Source organism: Rattus norvegicus, chromosome 5 (genome assembly GCF_036323735.1).
Source record: "Rattus norvegicus strain BN/NHsdMcwi chromosome 5, GRCr8, whole genome shotgun sequence".
Taxonomy (NCBI): Eukaryota; Metazoa; Chordata; class Mammalia; order Rodentia; family Muridae; genus Rattus; species Rattus norvegicus.
The window spans coordinates 76,596,415-76,615,000 of record NC_086023.1 but is presented as its reverse complement, the minus strand read 5'-3'; the positions used below and the strand labels follow the sequence as shown (position 1 = coordinate 76,615,000).

Sequence of the window (18,586 nt, the reverse complement as noted above, 5' to 3'; positions counted from 1 at the left end):
TGGGAGAAGAGAAAAGGACTCTGCGTTTAAAGGCAGGAAACTTTGGGGTTCAAAGCTTGTCCTGCCAGGTGGAAGCGGTCTAACCTGGCCTAGCCTCCGTTTTGGGAGAGACATTATTTTGGGACAGGGAGGCCTTGAACTTGGGGTCTTCCAGCCTCAGCCTTCTTAGAAGGCCCAGTGATTACAGGTGTACACACCTCGCTGGCTCACCGTCTGCTTCTCAGTCACTGGATCTCGCTAATGGGTAGAACAGTAGTTTTTTCTTCTTGAGCGCATGTGTGTATATACAGTTTGCATGCTTGGTGCTGGCAGAGGCCAGAAGAGGGAATTGTGTTTCCTGGAACTGAAGTCACAGACGGTTGTGAGCCACCACACGGGTGCTGGGAAGCTGAACCTGGCTCTTCTCTGCAGGAGCAAAGAGTGCTCCTAATCTTTGAGCCGACTCTCTAGTTGCTGGAATAGTATTTCTTCTGCCAAGCTGGCTTATTTGGAGTTTAGTTGTTTGTGTTCTGACAGCCTTATCTTCTTTGTTTCCGATGATGTGTGTTAACAGCAGCTTACCTGTGTTTATCTCGGTTTAGCTACGTTGACACTGGGGACTTTTCTAGTTCTTGTTACTCTCTCAGATTATTGGTAGTAATTACTTGCAAGAGAGAGAGCTTTCCTTTGGCCTGTGTTTATGCAGGTTATGGTCCAAGAGCAGCTGGCCGGATTGCTTTGGGTCTGCAGGTGCAGATCATGGTAGGAACAGGTCAGGTGGCAGAGGAGAAACCGTTTACATCAGGACCAGAAAGTGACACCAGATGGCAGTGGGGTGGGCTTTCATAAACTCCTTCAAGGGCATGTCCCCAGTGACCTGAAGACTCCCCACTAGGCACCCACCAACCCCCAAAGCTCCAAAGGTAAGCTTCTTCCAACAGCGTTACTCTGAGAGCCAAGTTCTCAACACATGGGGACGTGCCTAGGCCACTTATGTGTCTCTAACAGAGAACTAGTGTTTTTACAAAGGCTCACAGAAAACTGGTCAGGTGGGGCTCAGGAGTGATAGAACGTCTGTCCAGCAGGTACGAGATTCTCAGAGTCTCAAGTGGAAAGGAAAGGTGTAGCCGTCCTGTCAGGAATGGAAAGATCCTGAAGACATTCTGGACTCTGTTCTTGGTCATCAGACTATTAAAGCAACAGTTCCAAGGAGTTAGAATCTCTCCAGGAACCTCATGCTGGGAGAAGGAAAATGTTGAAGCCTGGTGACAGCCACAGGAGGAGCTCGTGTCTACTCAGGAGACATTTCATACTTCCTGACTGCCTCCTTACAGGAGAGACTGGAACCCAGCATGGATGGGCTGGTGATGGGTGGATCACACTTGGCCAGGACTGCTTGGCCATGTGTAATTCTTGCCCTGATTACTCTATTTAAACATAAACCTCATGTCAGGATCCTGAAGATGGACTTGAAGTAGAGCTGGACAATGTCACTGTCGTACTCTGTTCTTATTAGCAAGGAGACCACAATGGTAACATCTTTTTGAGGCGAGCTTTTTAGGGGCACCAGGACTTGGGCACTAACCCTAACAGCTCTGTTAGCAGAAGGAAGGAGGTAAGGAAAGAAGACAGAGACAAGCAAAGAGAGAGGGAAAACTGACAAGTCTGGCAGGGGTTGGGAGTAGGAGGGCCAGTGACTAATCACAAAGGTAGCACTTCCCAGAAACTGTGGGCTCTAGCCTCCTGGCAGGGGCTTTTGAGAACTACCAACTGTGAAGCCAACTATGATCCCAGGGAGGGCTTGGAAACACATTCAGGCTGGAAGTATTAACACATTAGAAAAGGAAACTGATCTGTAGGGATCAAGGCAGGTTTAAAACAATCCCCAAGCCAGACTAACCTCAGTCTTCCTTTTGATGGGATTATTAGACCTCAGATACCTTGAGTTGTAGTTAGAGTTGACTAAAAGCACATGGCCTTGGGCCTAAGCAGGTGTCCTAGCAGGAGATAGAAGGTTTGGGTGAAAGTTAGGTTCTGCTAGGGAGAGCATGATGCCCACTCGCTCTCTTGTTGATAGAGCTATTGAGCAAGGTGGACAGATGGACGAGATCGTTGCCATTTTCTCAGGAGTGGCAAAGGTCATGTTTGGTTTGCTGAGGGGATGGGGGGTGTCATAGAACTGGGTTTCTGATCCAGCATGTGTCCCCACAGAGCACAGGGACTGTGCATATTCATGTCCAGGCCGGAAGCCTCTCACCACACAGGTGCCTTTAACGAGGCACTGTGTACTGCCATCCCCACCCAGGCCCACCTGTGGCACTTCCACATGTTATAAAAAGTGAGATGGATCCCTGAGAGACGGAGTGAGAGACTCTTAATGCACTTAACGTATAATAGATCTCAGGCTAATTTAAGGATGATGAAACTTAATGGAAGCAAATTTGAAAACAAACAAACAAAAACCCAGCTGTTCTCTTCAGAAATCATGAGCATAGGGGATGGGATACAGCTCAGTAGATGGCTTGCCTCGTTTGTTCAGGCCCTGGGTTTGAACCCGAGCACTTCAAAATGGTTTTTAAATGGTTTTTGTTTGTTTGTTTGTTTTTTAAAAAATTTTATTTATGTATTTTGTGTCTGTGAGTACACTGTCGCTCTCTTCAGACACACCAGAAGAGGGCATCGGATCCCATTACAGATGGTTGAGAGCCACCATGTGGTTGCTGGGAATTGAACTCAGGACCTCTGGGAGAGCAGTCAGTGCTCTTAACCGCTGAGCCATCGCTCCAGCCCGATTTGCTTGTTTTTTAACCCTTGCATGGGATTCTGAAATTTATTTAAAAAACAAAACAAGGTGGCACATGCCTGTCCAGTCAGCGCTTGGTAAGTGCAAGCAAGAGCACTGTGGTTCCAGCCTGTACTGAATAGTAACACCCTGTGGGATGCTTTGAATGAAGATGGCCCCCATAGGTCTGTAGGGAGTAACACTATTAGGTGTGAACTCGGAGTAAGTGTGGCCTTGTTGGAGTAGGTGTGGCCTTGTTGGAGTAGGTGTGGCCTTGTTGGAGTAGGTGTGGCCTCGTTGGAGGAAGTATAGCACTAGAGTGCAGGCTTTGAGATCTCAGAAGCTCAAAACCAAGGTTAATGGCCCCGTCTCTTCCGGCCGCCTGTAGATCCAGATGTAGAACTCTTAGCTACCTCTCCAGCACCGTGTCTGCCTGTGTGCCACCCTGCTTCCTGTCATGACAATGATGGACTAAATCTCTCAACTGTAAGCCAGTCCAAATTAAACGTTCTCCTTTTTAAGAGTCTCTTCACAGAAATAGAAGCCCTAAGACACCTTGTTTGAGTAAAACAAAGCATTTCCTAGCATGTATAAGGCTCTGGATTTGATCCTCAGTTCAGCACCAGAAACCAGATAAACAAACAGGAAATATATGAATAAATAGATTTCCATCGGCCTTAAAGAGAGGCCACAGTGGGATATGATTTCTAAAACACCAGTGTAACCATGTGTGTTAGAGCTGATAAGAGGTCTGGGTGAGCAATGGTCGTACTAGACTTTTGTTCTCAGGTCCCTGCCAGCTATAGAGAATTCAGGACAGAATTGCAGTGGGGAGATCAGGCTTCTGAAACAATGGTCCTTGAAGACTTTTGTGTGGGACTGAGGATTCTCCCTAATCTATCTGTGCTAATGCTTGTGTCAGCTTCCAAACGCCAGGTGAAACAAAAGATAATTTGGGAAGGGTGCTGGGCCTAGAGTTCAGCTTTCTGCAGGTGAGGAGAGGAGCGGGGTTGGAGAACAGCTTCGTGGGTAGAAGAAAGGACACAAGTCAAGCCGTAGAGGTAGGGGCTGCTATGGAAGGTAACATGATGTTGTATCTGGAAGGCATCAGGCTTCAGAGCTTGACTGGGGTTCGAAACTCATAGGGTCCTAGGGAGAGGCAGAACTTGTTAGGCTTTGGGCAAAGTCATAGACCAGGCTGCAGCATCCACAGAAAACTTGCTTCTCTGGTAGGTGTTTTTGAGCAGAGAAGAATATCTTGAATGACAATTCGTCTCAGAGACACAGAGAAGGGTGGTAGTGGGCAGACACAAAACTAGAGACGTTAGGGTCACTTGGGGCCATCACTATCGTCTGGGTATGACATGTTTGGACCTGAGGGGATGGACAGGAACATGGCACACGGGGACACAGCATGGGATGGATGTGGAGCAGGTGTGTTGAGAGGGCTCCTGCAGTCGCTTACATTGTTCAGACAGACACTGTACCTTCCCAGTTTAGCTCACAACTAGAACATACACACGTATTCATGGAGCATGCCCAGCTTAGCTTATGCCTTCCTTTGAAGTCTACCTGGGATGCCTGGCATTTTCTACTTTGGAGATGGAATGAGATCTGGACAGTTGGCTTCTGTCATCTTTGTTCCACAACTAGATTTGACCTGTTTGCCTCGAAGCTGAGACAGGTTGCAGTAAGACATTGCCAATAGTATCTTATCTGAGGTCACGTAGTACCATGGCTTATTTATTTAGGACATGCAGTGAAGATACTGGCTGTCCAGGAGTCTCCCTTCCTTATCAGAAACATGGCTGGGAACCAGTGAGTCAGCACAGGAGCCTCTTGGCTGGCCAGCCTTTCCCTAGTCGCTGTCTGTCTGTCTATCTGCCCACCCCAACCTTGGTTGGCAACTATGGACTTGTGCGCAGATTTTAATGAGCTTGTTATTCCCTCTCTTGTCAGATCAGAAGGAGCAGCTACAGAGAGGCATTCTGATCAAAGCTGCTCGTCCTTGGGAAAACGATGTTGTTGAGATGGGAGGCCTAAGAATTAGGGCCGCAAGAACTCAAGGTAGAGCTTGCTAGAGCCTGCTGTATCCAAGGAGAGCTCGGCATATAAATCTGGCGATCAGAACTGCGGGCCAGACTGTGGCCTCAGTGGGCAGGAGGTACGCGCTGTGTGTGTCCTAAGCTGCTTTGTACCAGTTAGCTTCTCAGCCAGTGCTCATTCACTGAGGACTTCCCGCCGTGAGCAGGCGCAGCTCTCCATGCTGCAGACTGTTTCTTTAGGCTCTAAAAGAAAGCTCCACTTTTATTATTATTTGTTTACGCGTGTGTCTGAGCGTAGGTTTGTGCGTGTGTGTGCATTGCCCTTGGCGGGTAGAAGAGGACATTGGATCCTCTGGAGCTGCAGTTACAGGCACTCGTAAGCCACTTAACGTTGGTGTTGTGAGCAGACTCCTGTCCGGAAAGATACTCTTAAATTTTCTGAGCCATGTCTTCCTCCCAGGCTTTTTAATTTTTGAATTTCCTTTTGTGATGGGGGTCTTACTATGTAGCCCTGGTCGGTGTGGAACTTGCTCTGTAGACCAGGCTAGCTCAGAGATCTCCCTGCCTCTGCCTCCCAGATAAATTAAAGGCACTCACCACTATGCCATTTTTTTGTTGTTGTTTATTTGCTTTGTTTTTGTTTTGTTTTGTTTTGGAGTCATGAGCTCATGTAGCCCCGTCTGGCCTAGAGCTCTCAGAAGAACATTGCTTTGAGCTCTCGATCCCCCTGCCTCTACCACTCAAGGTTAGGATATAGATATGGTCCATCGCACTCTCCCACTTCTTCTTTTTTTTTTCTTTTTTTTTCTTTTTTTCGGAGCTGGGGACCGAACCCAGGGCCTTGCGCTTGCTAGGCAAGGGCTCTACCACTGAGCTAAATCCCCAACCCCGCACTCTCCCACTTCTTAACCCCCATAACATATGCAGGCCATGGAATGGCAGCCAGAAGTTGATGAACGTTCAGTTGGGTACTTGTTAAATGACCGAATGACTAAAGCTGGCACAGATGGGGAGACTTCGTTTATATTAACGCATCAAGGATGACTTTCACAGTAACTCATCTCCTATGGTAACCATTAGACTGCTCGTCACATAATAGCAACAAAATTGTGTTTGGGTAAATGGCCTTGGAAGTGCGGTCGGTTCCCTAGGTGCTGCTTTGCGGAATTCATGATTTGAAAATATTGTAATAAACATATTCCCTTGCTTAATAAGACTTGCCGCTTGTGAGGCACCGTTAATCTGTGGTTGGTACCATACGTAAGCACAGCCCGTCCCCTGCATCTCCTTCCTGCCCCAGACCCCACTGTATGTCTTCTCGATCATCTACCTATACGCCACTTATCTAGGTCGAGACATATGTGTGTGAGTGTGTGTGCGTGCGCGCGCGCGCGTGCATGTTAGGCTCTGTGCTTTGGAGGTGGATCGACAGAGATGTGGTTACTCAGGTGAGCATGGCTAGACCCTGCCCTCAGGGAGTGCTCACCCAGAAGCGGTGAGATTGTGCCGGTGGAGAGGGTAGTTACCAAGAGGGAGGCATAAGTGCAAAGCAGCAGATGAGCTTTGATGCCAACTGCATAAAAGCACATGCGTCGTACGTAGGACTGGCAAGATGGCTCCATGGTCAAGGTACTTGCCACACAAACCAGACCATCTGAGTTAGATCTTTGCAATTGCACATAAAGGTGGAAGGGGAGAACCATCTCCATAGAATTGCCTCTCTGGCTTCCACACATGCACTGTGGCACGCCTACGCCCTCTCCTTGCCACCATGCCCCAGGCACATAACAATAATAAAATGTTAAAAACGTGTATTATATATACCACACACTGCTTTATAGAAACAGGATATTTGCTGAAACAAAGACAGGCATATTCAAATGGGAAGCTTTGGGTGTTTCCCTTTAAACTTCTCTTTAAAAACCTGACCTTTGGACAGTTGACAACAAGTGCAGTTTGGGAGGGAGAAGGAAAAACTCCTAACTCTGGCACTCTGTCGTCTTTCCCATAACAACCAGTCCTCAGGATGTACTCCCTGTTGCTCTCCAGTGCAGCCAGCCCTAAGCAACACCCGCTGTGGTGGAGCTGATGCCTCATTAAAGAGTCCCCTAGTGGGACAGAACTAGTTAAGAAAGGTTTTAGCAGCAGGACAGCAGAAGACCTAGGCCAGGAGGAAGCAAGAGACTGTGTTCAGGAACCAGACAGACGGACTACCCACTGCGACCCTAAGCAGTTCATCAGTCCTCCCAAACTTGCCCTGTGGGCTTCACCTGGTGCCCTGAATACGTGGGGCCACAGAACCCAACCAAATCCAGTCTCAACTCCAGTCTGCACCCCACCTGTGCCTCCCTACTTGATTTCAAGACTTATTATCCAAGCTTTGATTTCATCAACTCCAGGTTATTAACTGATAATGCACAGTGAAAAGGGCCAGTGCACACCGCCACTGTGCTTCATTCCGAATACTCTTCTGCCTCCATCCTTTGGGTAGAGGCAGGGGAGGGACTTTTCCATAGGGAAGGGATCCTTCCTTCTGCCGTGCCAGGGCCTCCGTTGGTGGGCTCATGGTTGCCTCCTGGGCATCTGTAAACACATCATCAGCTGTGCCTTACCGTATCTTCTGTTGGAACAAGGACTCCCCAGCAGCCCTACCAGCTTCACGGACAGAGGTGGAATGAAGGGTAGGTTGGAGGGGTCCTCAAAGCAGAAACCCAGTCTAGGGAGACTAGAAGGATGAAGATGGGGGGATGGGGGTGGTGGTGGAAGCCATCGTACCATAGCCCACTCTCAGCTTTCCTGTCCTGCAAAAGTCAGCTCTCCAACCTAAAGGGGCTCCAGGTGACTCAGTTCACCTGTACTGTCAGGCATCTCATAACAGGGAGTAAGGGTTACCCTCCTCCTTCCTCTTAGTCCCACAGGTAGGTGCATGCCTACAGCTTTGCACAAGATCACCTTGGGGTGCAGCTGTCCGTGCCCCTGCCTCATTGTACATTTAGCCCTCTCTGCCTGTTGTTGCCTTGGAGGAGCTCGCTCAGAGGGAGGCTTCAGTCTGCCTTCTAGTGGTAGATGCTGAGTCTTGAAGGCAAGACCTTTCGGTGTTCTTGCCCTCTATGGTGAGGCTTCATCCCTACCGTTTTACTGTGTATATTTCCTATAGAGATGTGCCGATAGTTTGTGAGTTACTGCAATGCAAACATCCCATCTCCCAAGATAAAATCTACATGCCCAGGCGTGTCCCTCCATCCCACCACCTTCTGGGGTCTTCGTTCACGAGCAGCAGCTACCTTGACTTTAGTGTGGTCGCTTCCTTATTCATTTCAAGTTTCTTCCCCCAAGTGTGTGCCTAGACAGTATGTCAGTGGTGTGTGTGTGTGTCTGTTCATGTGTGCGCGCGTGCACACATCTGTCCATCTGTATGTCCATCTGTCCTAGGTATTGTGGTTTGACTTTGTCTTTTTGAAGACAGTCTTTATCTTTGAAACTGCGGTTGCCTCTCTCCACCTCATCTCTTCTTTCTATACTAGAAACTGGGTGGTTTGCATTATGGGGTTTCTAGAGTTTTTCCTAGGCTGGATCTTGTGGAGACTTGGAAGCAATTGTGACTGAGGAGGTGGGGTGTTCTGTAACACAGATGCTGGCTGGCTACTTCACAGGGTACGAGTTGCCAGTGTGCTGCCATTCAGGCTGTGAGATGTTGATGTTGCAACTTTCTTGTTCCTGATTAATTTACATGTTGGGATTCTTTAACAAAGAAAACTCTAGTGTATGTAGTAGCTTTACTGGGATTCACACGTCACCTTCTAAGGTGTCCAGTCTAGAGGCTTTCCATATATGCTGAACTCTGCATCTGTCAACATGGTCAATTTTAGGACATTTCATTGACAAAACACCAGCCTAGCTATCACCTCCCAACCCCCTCAACCCTAAGCAACCACAACCTAATTTCTGTCTCTAGGGTTGGTCCACTCTAACACTTCTTATGATATAGGGTCATACCAGTACAGTGCTTTGTGACCAGTTTCCTTGACTGAAGAAGAGGGTTTTCTTATCTTATCCCTGTGCTAACATACATCAGTGCTCCAGTCCTTCTTTTATGTATGTGAGTACACCATCACTGTCGTCAGACACACCAGAAGGGGGCATCCGATCCCATTGCTGTGATTGTGAGCCACCATGTGGTTGCTGGGATTTGAACTCAGGACCTCTGGAAGAGCAGTCAGTGCTCTTAACCACTGAACCATCTCTCCAACCTCACCAGTCCTTTTTATGGTAAAATAATAGTCCACCAAATGAGTTTTATATTTTGATAATCAATTGATGGCTGTTTTGTGTTTCTGCCTTTCGGGTATAACGCATAGAGCTGCTGTGAACATCCATGTACAACATTTTCATGAGCATGAATTTTCTTTCTTTCTTTCCTTCTTTCTTTCTTCCTTCCTTCCTTCCTTCCTTCCTTCCTTCCTTCCTTTCTCTCTTTCTCTCTCATTCACTCATTCACTCATTCACTCATTCATTCATTCATTCATTCATTCCTCCAGATAGACTTGCAGGCCATGTGCTAATCTGTTCTTTTTTTTTTTTTTTTTCTTTTCTTTTTTTCGGAGCTGGGGACCAAACCCAGGACCTTGTGCTTCCTAGGCAAGCGCTCTACCACTGAGCTAAATCCCCAACCCCGTGCTAATCTGTTCTTAACCATTTCGGGAGCTGATAAGAGTGTTTTCCAGTGTGGTTGCAGTCTGTTATTTTATCAGCAGTGTGAGGAGTTCTGTGCCTCCAGCACTTGTCGTTAGGTCATTTCCATCCCAGCCATCTGATTGGGCATGCAGTGGGGTCTGATTGTCTTACTTGTGGGGTCATGGCTTATACAGGTCCCTTGGCTGCTGATGCTGTTGTCACATTTCCAGGTGCTTACTGAACCCTTGCAGATCTTCAGAGCACATCCCAATTAGATACTCGTCTTTTTGTTATTGGGTTATAATAGTTCTTTCTTTTATTTTGAGTAAAAGTCTCTTATCAGAGACAGTTGGCCCTTGACGCCAACTTAACTGGATCAAAACTACTGGGAAAAAATTGTGGCAGCACTGAATGTGTATAGACTCTTCCTTGGTGATTCCCTAAACAGCACGGTGAAGCAAGAACAGCTCTTTGCATAACAGCTGTTGTCTTACGTGGCGTGAGTCTGCTAGAGGGTTTAAGTCACGTGAGAGGACGTGCATGACTTATTTGCCATGCATATGAGGGACTTGAGCATCTGTGCATTTTGGTCTTCTTGACTGGTGCTGGAACAGTTCCCCACAGGCTGGAGTGACGGGCTATGATTTGCAAACTTCCCCCCATACTGTGGATTGCCTTTGCTGCTGCTGCTTCTTTTTTTTTCTTTTTTTTCTTTTTTTTTTTTTTTTGACGTCTCAGTGCCTTTGAAGCACAGAAGTTTCATTCTTGGAGATGCAGTTCACTGCTCCTTTGGTTACTTAGCTTATGCTGTTGACATCTTTCATCAAGCACCGCCTGACCCAAGCTCACGAAGCGTCGTGCCTGCCTGCGTGGTATTGGGAGTTTCGAAGTTCTGTCTGTTCCACTGAAACCTGCTCCCTCTTCAGTTAATTTGCCTGTTGGCTGCTACCTACTCTTCAGTTAACAGGGAAAGGTCATGTGATGTCAGCTGCTTTCCTGTCGAGTGCTGATGTCTGTAGTCAGAAGTGGGTTCTCCAGTCACGTCTGAAGTTGCTGTTTGTTCCTTCCTTTGACACCGAGTTGAGATGTCTTCGCTGCAGTGTTGATTTTTACTGGGGACACGTGCCCGCATTTTGCTTCTGCGAGTACTCAGAAGCCTCCTAGTCAGTCAAAGGTCTGCGTCGCCTTGCAGCAGCTTCCTGTCTGAGATCTCTGCTTTCTGAAAAGGGGCTGGGGAAGGCACCTGTCGGCAGCCCGTTTCGCACAGCAGAAGGGGAAGCAAGAGATGTGGCTTGTCCAAGGCCGTGCCTGTTTCTGAGGAGCAGGCATGGTTGCTGCACCTGACTCTTTTCTGTATTCCTGCTCTGGATGTGACCACACAGAACCCTGGAGTGGACCTGGGGTTTGGGTTGGAGTCCTAGCTAGATGGCTATGCTCTGTGGCTGATTGTTTTTCCTGGGCTTCGGTTAATGGCGCTGTAAAATCAGAAGGCTGGACAAGCCAATTTACAAGAATTAGCAGGTTTGCTGAGGTGGCCTGCCTTGACAGCCAGCTGGGGAAGGCTGTGCTGGAGCAGAGTCCCATCACATCCCTTTACAGAGTGCCTGGCCTGGGTAGAACTTACCATTGCACAAAGCCATTCATCTAAAAAGCTTCCTTCTTGTAAGGGGAGATTTGACAGTTTTCGCCTGGGCCTCTGACTCCATAGGATCACTTGGTATCTGGATATCTTTAATTAGGGATTCTTACTTCACTTAAATAAGACTAATTAAAAGTTTATGAATTTGTATGCCTGCAATGCAGTTTATAAAACGGATTTATAAAAAATTATGTTTGTTTCCGTTTGTCGTACCCTCAATTTTCATGCTCTTCTTTGTCTTCCAGAAACATGCCAAAGGCCAGGATTTGTTCGACCAGATTGTGTACCACTTGGACCTGGTGGAAACAGATTATTTTGGTCTGCAGTTTCTCGACTCCGCCCAGGTCACGGTATGTCACGCAGTGATTCATTTCAAAAGCGATGGCTCTTCATGCTAATTATAGAGCCCCAGACATTGATAGAGAAAAGAGGAAAATTGAGATATTGTCCCAGTAATGAGCTTGGCGGGCGGTGCTGGTGCCTGAATGAAGTGCATGCAGGATGCCCGTTGGACCCTCTCCCCCTTGAAGTAGCCACTGACCAGGAGGCTATGTGCAAAGAACACCTTCTGGGAACATGGCCAGACACCAGTATATGATAGAAACATTACTAATAAAGGAGGAGGAAGATGAAGGAAAATCCCCTTTATAGACATCTTTTTGGTGGCAGGGCTAGAGGATCCAGTCCTTTCTTGCAGAACCAGGATGGGAAGCAAGCAGCTGCTGTGAGCACAGCCGACGTGGGGGAGGATTCAGGGGGCGGTCACAGCTGACCTTGGCTCTGGGGGTGATAGTCAGAACAGACTCACCTCATTTTTCTGGAGACAGGTGCTAGAATGAATGACCTCTGCAAAGCTCAGTGCATTTATTTCCTTTTAAATTAATTATGTCACGTGGGTGTTTCCCTATGTGTATGTCTATGTACCCTGTGCATGCAGTGCCTGAGGCCAGAGAGGGCTTTGGATCCCTTGGGAATGGAGTTACATACAGTTGTGATCAACCCTGTGGGTGCTGGGGATTAAACCCAGGTTGTCTGAAAGAATAGCCAATGCCCCTAACCTCTGGGCCACCTGTCCAGCCCTAGCGCTTCTGTTTCTGAGAGCAGGAGTGACTTCCTAGTCCTTCTCAACAAGCTGTGCCTTCAGGTTTCAAAGACAATGCACTCGGCATTCTAAAAGTGTTTTCTAAGTGGCTGTTGTACACTGGGCTCTATTCTAAGCTCTGAAGAGAAGGTGATGAATATGGTTGATGTAACTAACATGACAGTGGATACAGGGAGAGCACTCAGCAGTGCAAATATGAGGACGCACGTTCCTGGGTTTGGATCCCCTCACCCATGTTAATCAGTGTGAGGGCACTTGTCTGTCACCCCAGCGATGTTCCATCCCCGTCCCCTGGGGTTAGTTGGGGAGAGCTGTACCCTAGAGCTTGCTAGTTTTTTAGCTTTGCTACTCAGTGAGCTCCAGGCCCAGTGATAGAAACCTGTCTCAAAAAACAAGGCGTGGAATGGTTGAGGAGTAAGCCCATTGGCGTCTAGCCGCCACATGCGTATGCGCAGACACATACCTACCACACAGACTGATTAGAAGAAGTATGGGACAGGAGGGATAGGGTGCTGGGTCAGACCATGTTTGGAAGCTGGGTATTCTGGGAACCTGTTTGAGCTGGAGATCTGAAGCTCTTTATACGTGGGAGACAGTTACCAGATATTCCCTGGGGATAGCTTTAAGATGTAGCTGCTCAAACCTGGTACCTGGTAATTGGGTTTAGTATCAGGGAGACGTTGAGCCCTGAGGTGATAGAGTCTGGCTGTTGGTGCTCCTGGCTACATCCTCCCGAGGGGGGACAGTTCTTGGGTGATCCCACCTCTTCCTCCTGTACCTTAGGACTTCTGTATGCTCTAAATTCCTTACCTTGTAACAGCTCTTGCTTCCTTGACTGATCCTGGTTCTTTCTCTGTTTCTCAGCTGGAGAGACTCCCTTTACCCCAAGTGTTAGGGAGGCCTCCCAGCTTCTCCCTCTCTGCCTCTTTAGCCCAGTCTACTTCTTTAAAGTTGAGCTCTGCCCTCATGGCTGACCTTCACATCCATCGAAGCCATCTCCGTGTCTATTTTTGTTTTTCTTCACTTGGATGAACTTAGAACTCATGTTGCTGGCCCTGACCATATTCTGGACACTGTTTCTTCTCATTTAGGCTTCATTTCAGCAAATCTCACAGATTCCCTAACTCCCATATTTCTGACCCACCTCACATCCCCCAGTCTCCTCTTTTTTTTTTTTTTTTTTTTTTTTTTGCCTTCTTTCCTGCCTTAGAGGACTAGGCTTTGGTCCTCACTCAGCCTTTGGTTCTCTTGTCACACAACTGGCCTCCCCTTGGCAACCATGCTCATCTGGTTTCTCTGTGGCTTTTCCCAGGCTGTCAAACAATGCTGGAGACACCAGTCTGTATCGTTTGTCTGCAGCAGAGATCACAGGCTCAGCCAAGTCTAATCCTCAAGCTGTGCCTCAGAAGTGTGAGCTTTTCACGGATGCCTGGATGCCCCTTGGTTCATTCTTTTGGTTCCTACCACTGACCTCTAGTCAGATCCACACCAATCCTGACTAGCAGCTGTCTATCTGCAGAGAAGACTGAGGCCGTTTGTTCTAGGCTCCTGTGCTTCTTACCCTGAACCTTCTAGCCTCTCTATTAGTTTATCCTTACTCCGTCCTTGGGTAAAGCAGTCAGCTTGCCTCTGCATCTTCCTTCTGAGCACAGCCCACAGTTCCTTTCCAGCTGCTTCTAGAATGACACTGGCTTAGTTGGGTTTCTATTGCTGTGATGAGACACCAGACCAAAAGCAACCTGGGGACAAAGAGGTTTATTCCTGAGGACCACTGTTGTCTTACTTTGGGTTTTATTGTCGTGAAGAGAAGCCATGACCAAGGCAACTTCTTATAAAGGAAAACATTAATCATGGCTGGCTTACAGGTTCAGAGGTTCATGGTGCTGGAGATGGAGCTGAGAGTTCTATGTTTCAATCTGAAGGCAGTCAGGAGAAGACTGTTTCCTAGACAGCTAGGAGGAGAGTCTCAAACCCTATCCTCACAGTGATACGCTTCTCCAATAAGGCCAGATCTCCTAATAGTGCCATTCCCTGGGCCAAGCGTATTCAAACCACCACATTGCACTCCCTAGCCTCCATAGGCTTATTCAAATGCACGAGTCTATGGGGGCCATACCTAGCCATACATAGCACAGTGCAAAGCACATTTAGTCCAACTTCAGAGGTTCCCATGGTCTATCAACAATGTTTAAAAGTCCAAAGTTCAAGGTCTCTTCTGAGATTCATTAAGTCACTTAACTGTAATCAACTATAAAATTAAAATTAAAAAAAAAAAAAGCAGATCACATACCTCTCCTCTAACATCATACAGGATATACATTACTGTTCCAAAAAGACATAGCAAGGAAATCCTGGGCAAAAGCAAGACCAAAAGGCAGCTGGGCAAACTCCAAACTCTGCATCAGACTCATGTCTGATGTCCAACTCCTTTCTGCTTTGTCGACTGCAGCACAACCTTTCTCTTTGGCTGCTTCTGTCCCTTCTAGCAGCTTTCCTCAGGGGGTTTCCCATGGCGTTGGCATCTCGAATAACTTGGCGTCTCCAAGGCAACTTCAGCATTACAGCTTCTTGTTCCAGTGTCTGGGATCCACACATGATCTTCTGGGCTCCTCCACTGCTGCTGCTGTTTCTGGTGGTCATCCCATGGTACTGGCATCTCCGATTTCCTGGAGCCTTCCTCTGCAACTAGGCTTCACCAGTAGCCTCTCATAGCCTCTCTTCATGGTGCCAAGCTTTAACTTCTTTGCATGACCCAGTCAGTCCTGGGCCATCAACCCCAGTTGAAGCTGTACCTTCACCAATGGCCTTTCTCGACCTCTCACAATTCCAAACCTCAGCTGCTCCTCATGACCCCCTTCATACCTTCAAAACCAGTACTACCTGGTGACTCTTACACATTACCAAGTCCAGCTGCAGCATGAGGTACAACCTTGGTTATCTGTGGAACACAGGTTCCCCTTTGTGCTTTCAGAAAACACTTCCCAGACTTCACTTTAGTGATTCTGACTTCTTCTTAATCACTGCTAATTTCTTAGCTCCAGCTAACTAGCATCGGTTGTCCCAGTAACCCCTTTTTCTACTCTTTACCTTAAAGCCAGAGCACATGACTGAAGCTGCCTAGTTCTGCTGCATGTTGGGGATGGAACATGGCTCGGTTTTCTATTACATCATCACCAGCTTTCTGTTTTCCAGTGGTTTCTTTCACTGCCTAAGCCACATTCTTCACCAAAATATCACAAGAACAGTCTCTTGGCTGCGTACTAAAATTCTTTTCTGAAAGCTCAAGAGCCAGATTTCCACAGTTCACATCCTCAGCACCAATATCTTCCATATCCCTACTAACCCATATTCCATAAAGCCCACTTAAGGTTCCCAAATCCAAAGTCCCCAAATCTACATTCCTCCAGACAAAACCATGGTCAGGCCTATCACAGCAATACCTGAATCCTTGGTACCAACTTCTGTCTTAGTTAGGGTTTCATTGCTATGTAGAGACACCATGACCGAGGCAACTCTTAGAGAGGAAAACATTTCGTTGGGGCTGGCTTACAGGTTCAGAGGCTCAGTCTATTACCAAGGCAGGAAGCATGGCAGCATCCAGGCAGTCATGGTGCTGGAGAAGAAGCTGAGAGTTCTATGTCTTGATCTGAAGGCAGTCAAGAGAAGACTGCTTCCAAGGCAGCTAGATGGAGGGTCTCACTCCCACAGTGACAGACTTCCTCCAACAAGGCCTCACCTTCTCGTCATGCCACTCCCTGGGCCACGCATATGCGAACCACCACATGAGGGTTGTTACTGCTGTGATGAAACACCAGACCAAAAGCAACCTGGAGAGGAAAGGGTTTATTTCCTTGATACTTCCATATAACAATTCATTATCCAAAGTGTTCAATAACATGCACAGGGCAGGAACTTGGAGGTGGGAGCTAATGCAGAGGCCATGGAGGGGTGCTGCTTACTGGCTTGCTCTCATGGCTTGCTCAACCTGCTTCTTGTAGAACCCAGGACCCCCTGCCCAGGCGATGGACCCTCCCTGACGGATCACTCATTAAGAAAATACCTGACACCCAGATCTTACGGAGGCATTTTCTCAATTGAGACTCTCTCCTCTCTGAGGACTCTTGCTTGTGTCAAGTGGACACAAACCTAGCCAGTACAACCACGTTCAGAGCTTCTCTGTGCTCAGCTCCTCTGACCACCTCAGCCTCTGACACTCTTGAGCCCTTCACTTCATCCAAGCTCATCTCTGTCTGGCCTCAGGTGGGTGGTGCTTTTCGTTAGCCCTGGATCTGGAATCGGTCCTTGACCCTGGTCCTGGTTCTGACCCATCTAGTGACCTTCGGACAGCCAATCCCTTCTCTCTTGGCCTCTGTTCCCTCACCTGTGAAGTTCGGGTCCCGAGCCCACGAACTCTGAGTCTTCATGATCAGTGGACTAGTGTGCAGGTGCATCTGCTCCAGGGTCTCCTTCAGCTAGGAAGCCATCATCTTTGTGTTTAGTACCAAGGGCTTGCTGGCCTGCCATCAGTCCTGGTCCTCAGGGGACCCCTTGATAGCCTTTTTGCTTCCTGGAAAGCTTTGGATGTGACTGTTCTGGAAGACTTTGCCATGAAGCCCTGCTGACATGGCTGGCAGGCTTTCCTGTTCTTGTGCCCTGTCGCCATGCAGCGGGAGAGATGTTCACAGCAGGGCTGGGTATCCTGCACAGACTAGACGGCTCTAGGTGTCTTGGCTCTGCTGGTCCTGGAGACGTTTCAGCATCTTACTCTACACACATGAGAGACTTCCTGTAAGGCAAGTGTGGGATCGCCATCTGCTTTCCAGTCCAAGGATGTAAGAGATGTGCTGCTGCCTCCAGGGCCCTTCCTTTTACCCCTGTCTTTTCAGCTGATTCTGTCATGGACCGGTCCTGATGGTGCCCGCTGCCATTTGTCCCGTTCTGTTGGGCCTATCCCCCACTGACATGTCTCGCTCCACTTACATTTCTGGATGTCCCTCTGTGTCACCTCCACAGGCCCACTCATGGTTCTTCAAATATGCCCTGAGCTCCCTGGATGTTTTCCTCTATGTAAACCTTGGGGCTTATTTGCCTTTGCTGAAGCCTTATTACACATCCTTGGGTTTCGTATTTGTAGATATAAACAAAGAGATCTGGGGGCATGGCCTAGCAGTTATGAACACTTCTGCTCTTTAAGGGGACCAGGGTTTGGTCCCGAAACCCACACGGCAGTGTGGCTTACCACTACCTGCTGTAGCTTCAGTTCTAGAAGATTCAGTGTCCTCTACTGGTCTGTGGTACACCATGGGCGCCTCATGTGGTGCTCATAATATATTCAGGCACTCACCACACACATAAAAGAAATGCATCTCAAAAAGTTAAATAGATCTTTCTGACTACATCCTAAGACTTATGGCTGCCTCTTTACTTGGGAGCAAGGGACATACCCACTAGCAACCATCACAGGAGAGCCACTTACATTTCTTTACATTTGATGGAAAGCCTTGGTGAATCATTTAGCAGCACAGCTTAGGCTCCAACTGAAGTTTTCAATTTCATGTATATAATGTATACATCCCTGACCTTGTCACTGTGCTCTTCAGCTTCCGTTGTTATTGTCTGTTAAGAGTGTGTGTGTGTGTGTGTGTGTGTGTGTATGTGTTTGGGGAGGGGGATAATAGTATATACAGGACAGAAGTCAGGAGTCGTGGAGGAGGGAAGGGTTAATCCTCTGGAACATGGTTGTGGGTCTCTCTGGCTTAGTTTGTTTCGTATTACAGTAGCAAAAATACCTGGTGCAGGGTACTTTATAAAGAAAGCAGGTATATTTACCTCATAGTATTAGATACTGAAAGTTCAGTATGAGGTAGACAGTGTCCAGTATGGATGGTTTCTGAGAGGGGTCATGATACATTGGAAAAACAGAAATTAGAAGTGGTTGGGTGCAGAAGAGGCCGTGAGTGTAGGGTCTTGCATTAACTACACAGAATCGATTCAGTCCCCAGAACTTAACCTGGTGAAAGTGGGACTCTGTGACCTAATTTCTTGCTACCAGGCCCTACCCCACCCCTTAAAGGTTCAAGTACCTCAGCACCATCACACTGGGGACCAAGCTTCCAGCATACAGGCCTTGGGAGCCAACTTTCTTCAGACCATAGCAGTCTCTTTCTCCATCGGGGCAGGGTCGGGGTGGGACACAAAGTCATCAGGATGAGTGCACTGAGAAGATGCAGCTCACTGGAAGCCTGTGACGCCTGTGGGAGAGTGCTCAGTAGAGAGTCTGCTGGGTGTTATTGATGTTCACAGGGTCTAGGAGGTGGCCAGATGCCATGGGAGGTATTTTGGGGAAGATATCATGGGAGGAGCAA

At 47.8% G+C, this 18,586-nt stretch overlaps 1 protein-coding gene across 8 annotated transcripts in view; it reads left to right on the top strand.

The window, feature by feature from the left end:
* The window catches only part of Epb41l4b (erythrocyte membrane protein band 4.1 like 4B), a 160,867-nt gene that overhangs the window by 32,752 nt on the left and 109,529 nt on the right, over positions 1–18,586 (top strand). For all 8 annotated transcript variants that reach the window (XR_010066451.1, XR_005504513.2, XM_039110572.2 and 5 more), the window contains 1 exon segment: positions 11,365–11,469. Coding sequence is in view for 6 of the 8 variants with exons in the window: in XM_039110572.2 (XP_038966500.1) it covers positions 11,365–11,469 (105 nt within the window). In the remaining 2 variants the exon portion in view is untranslated.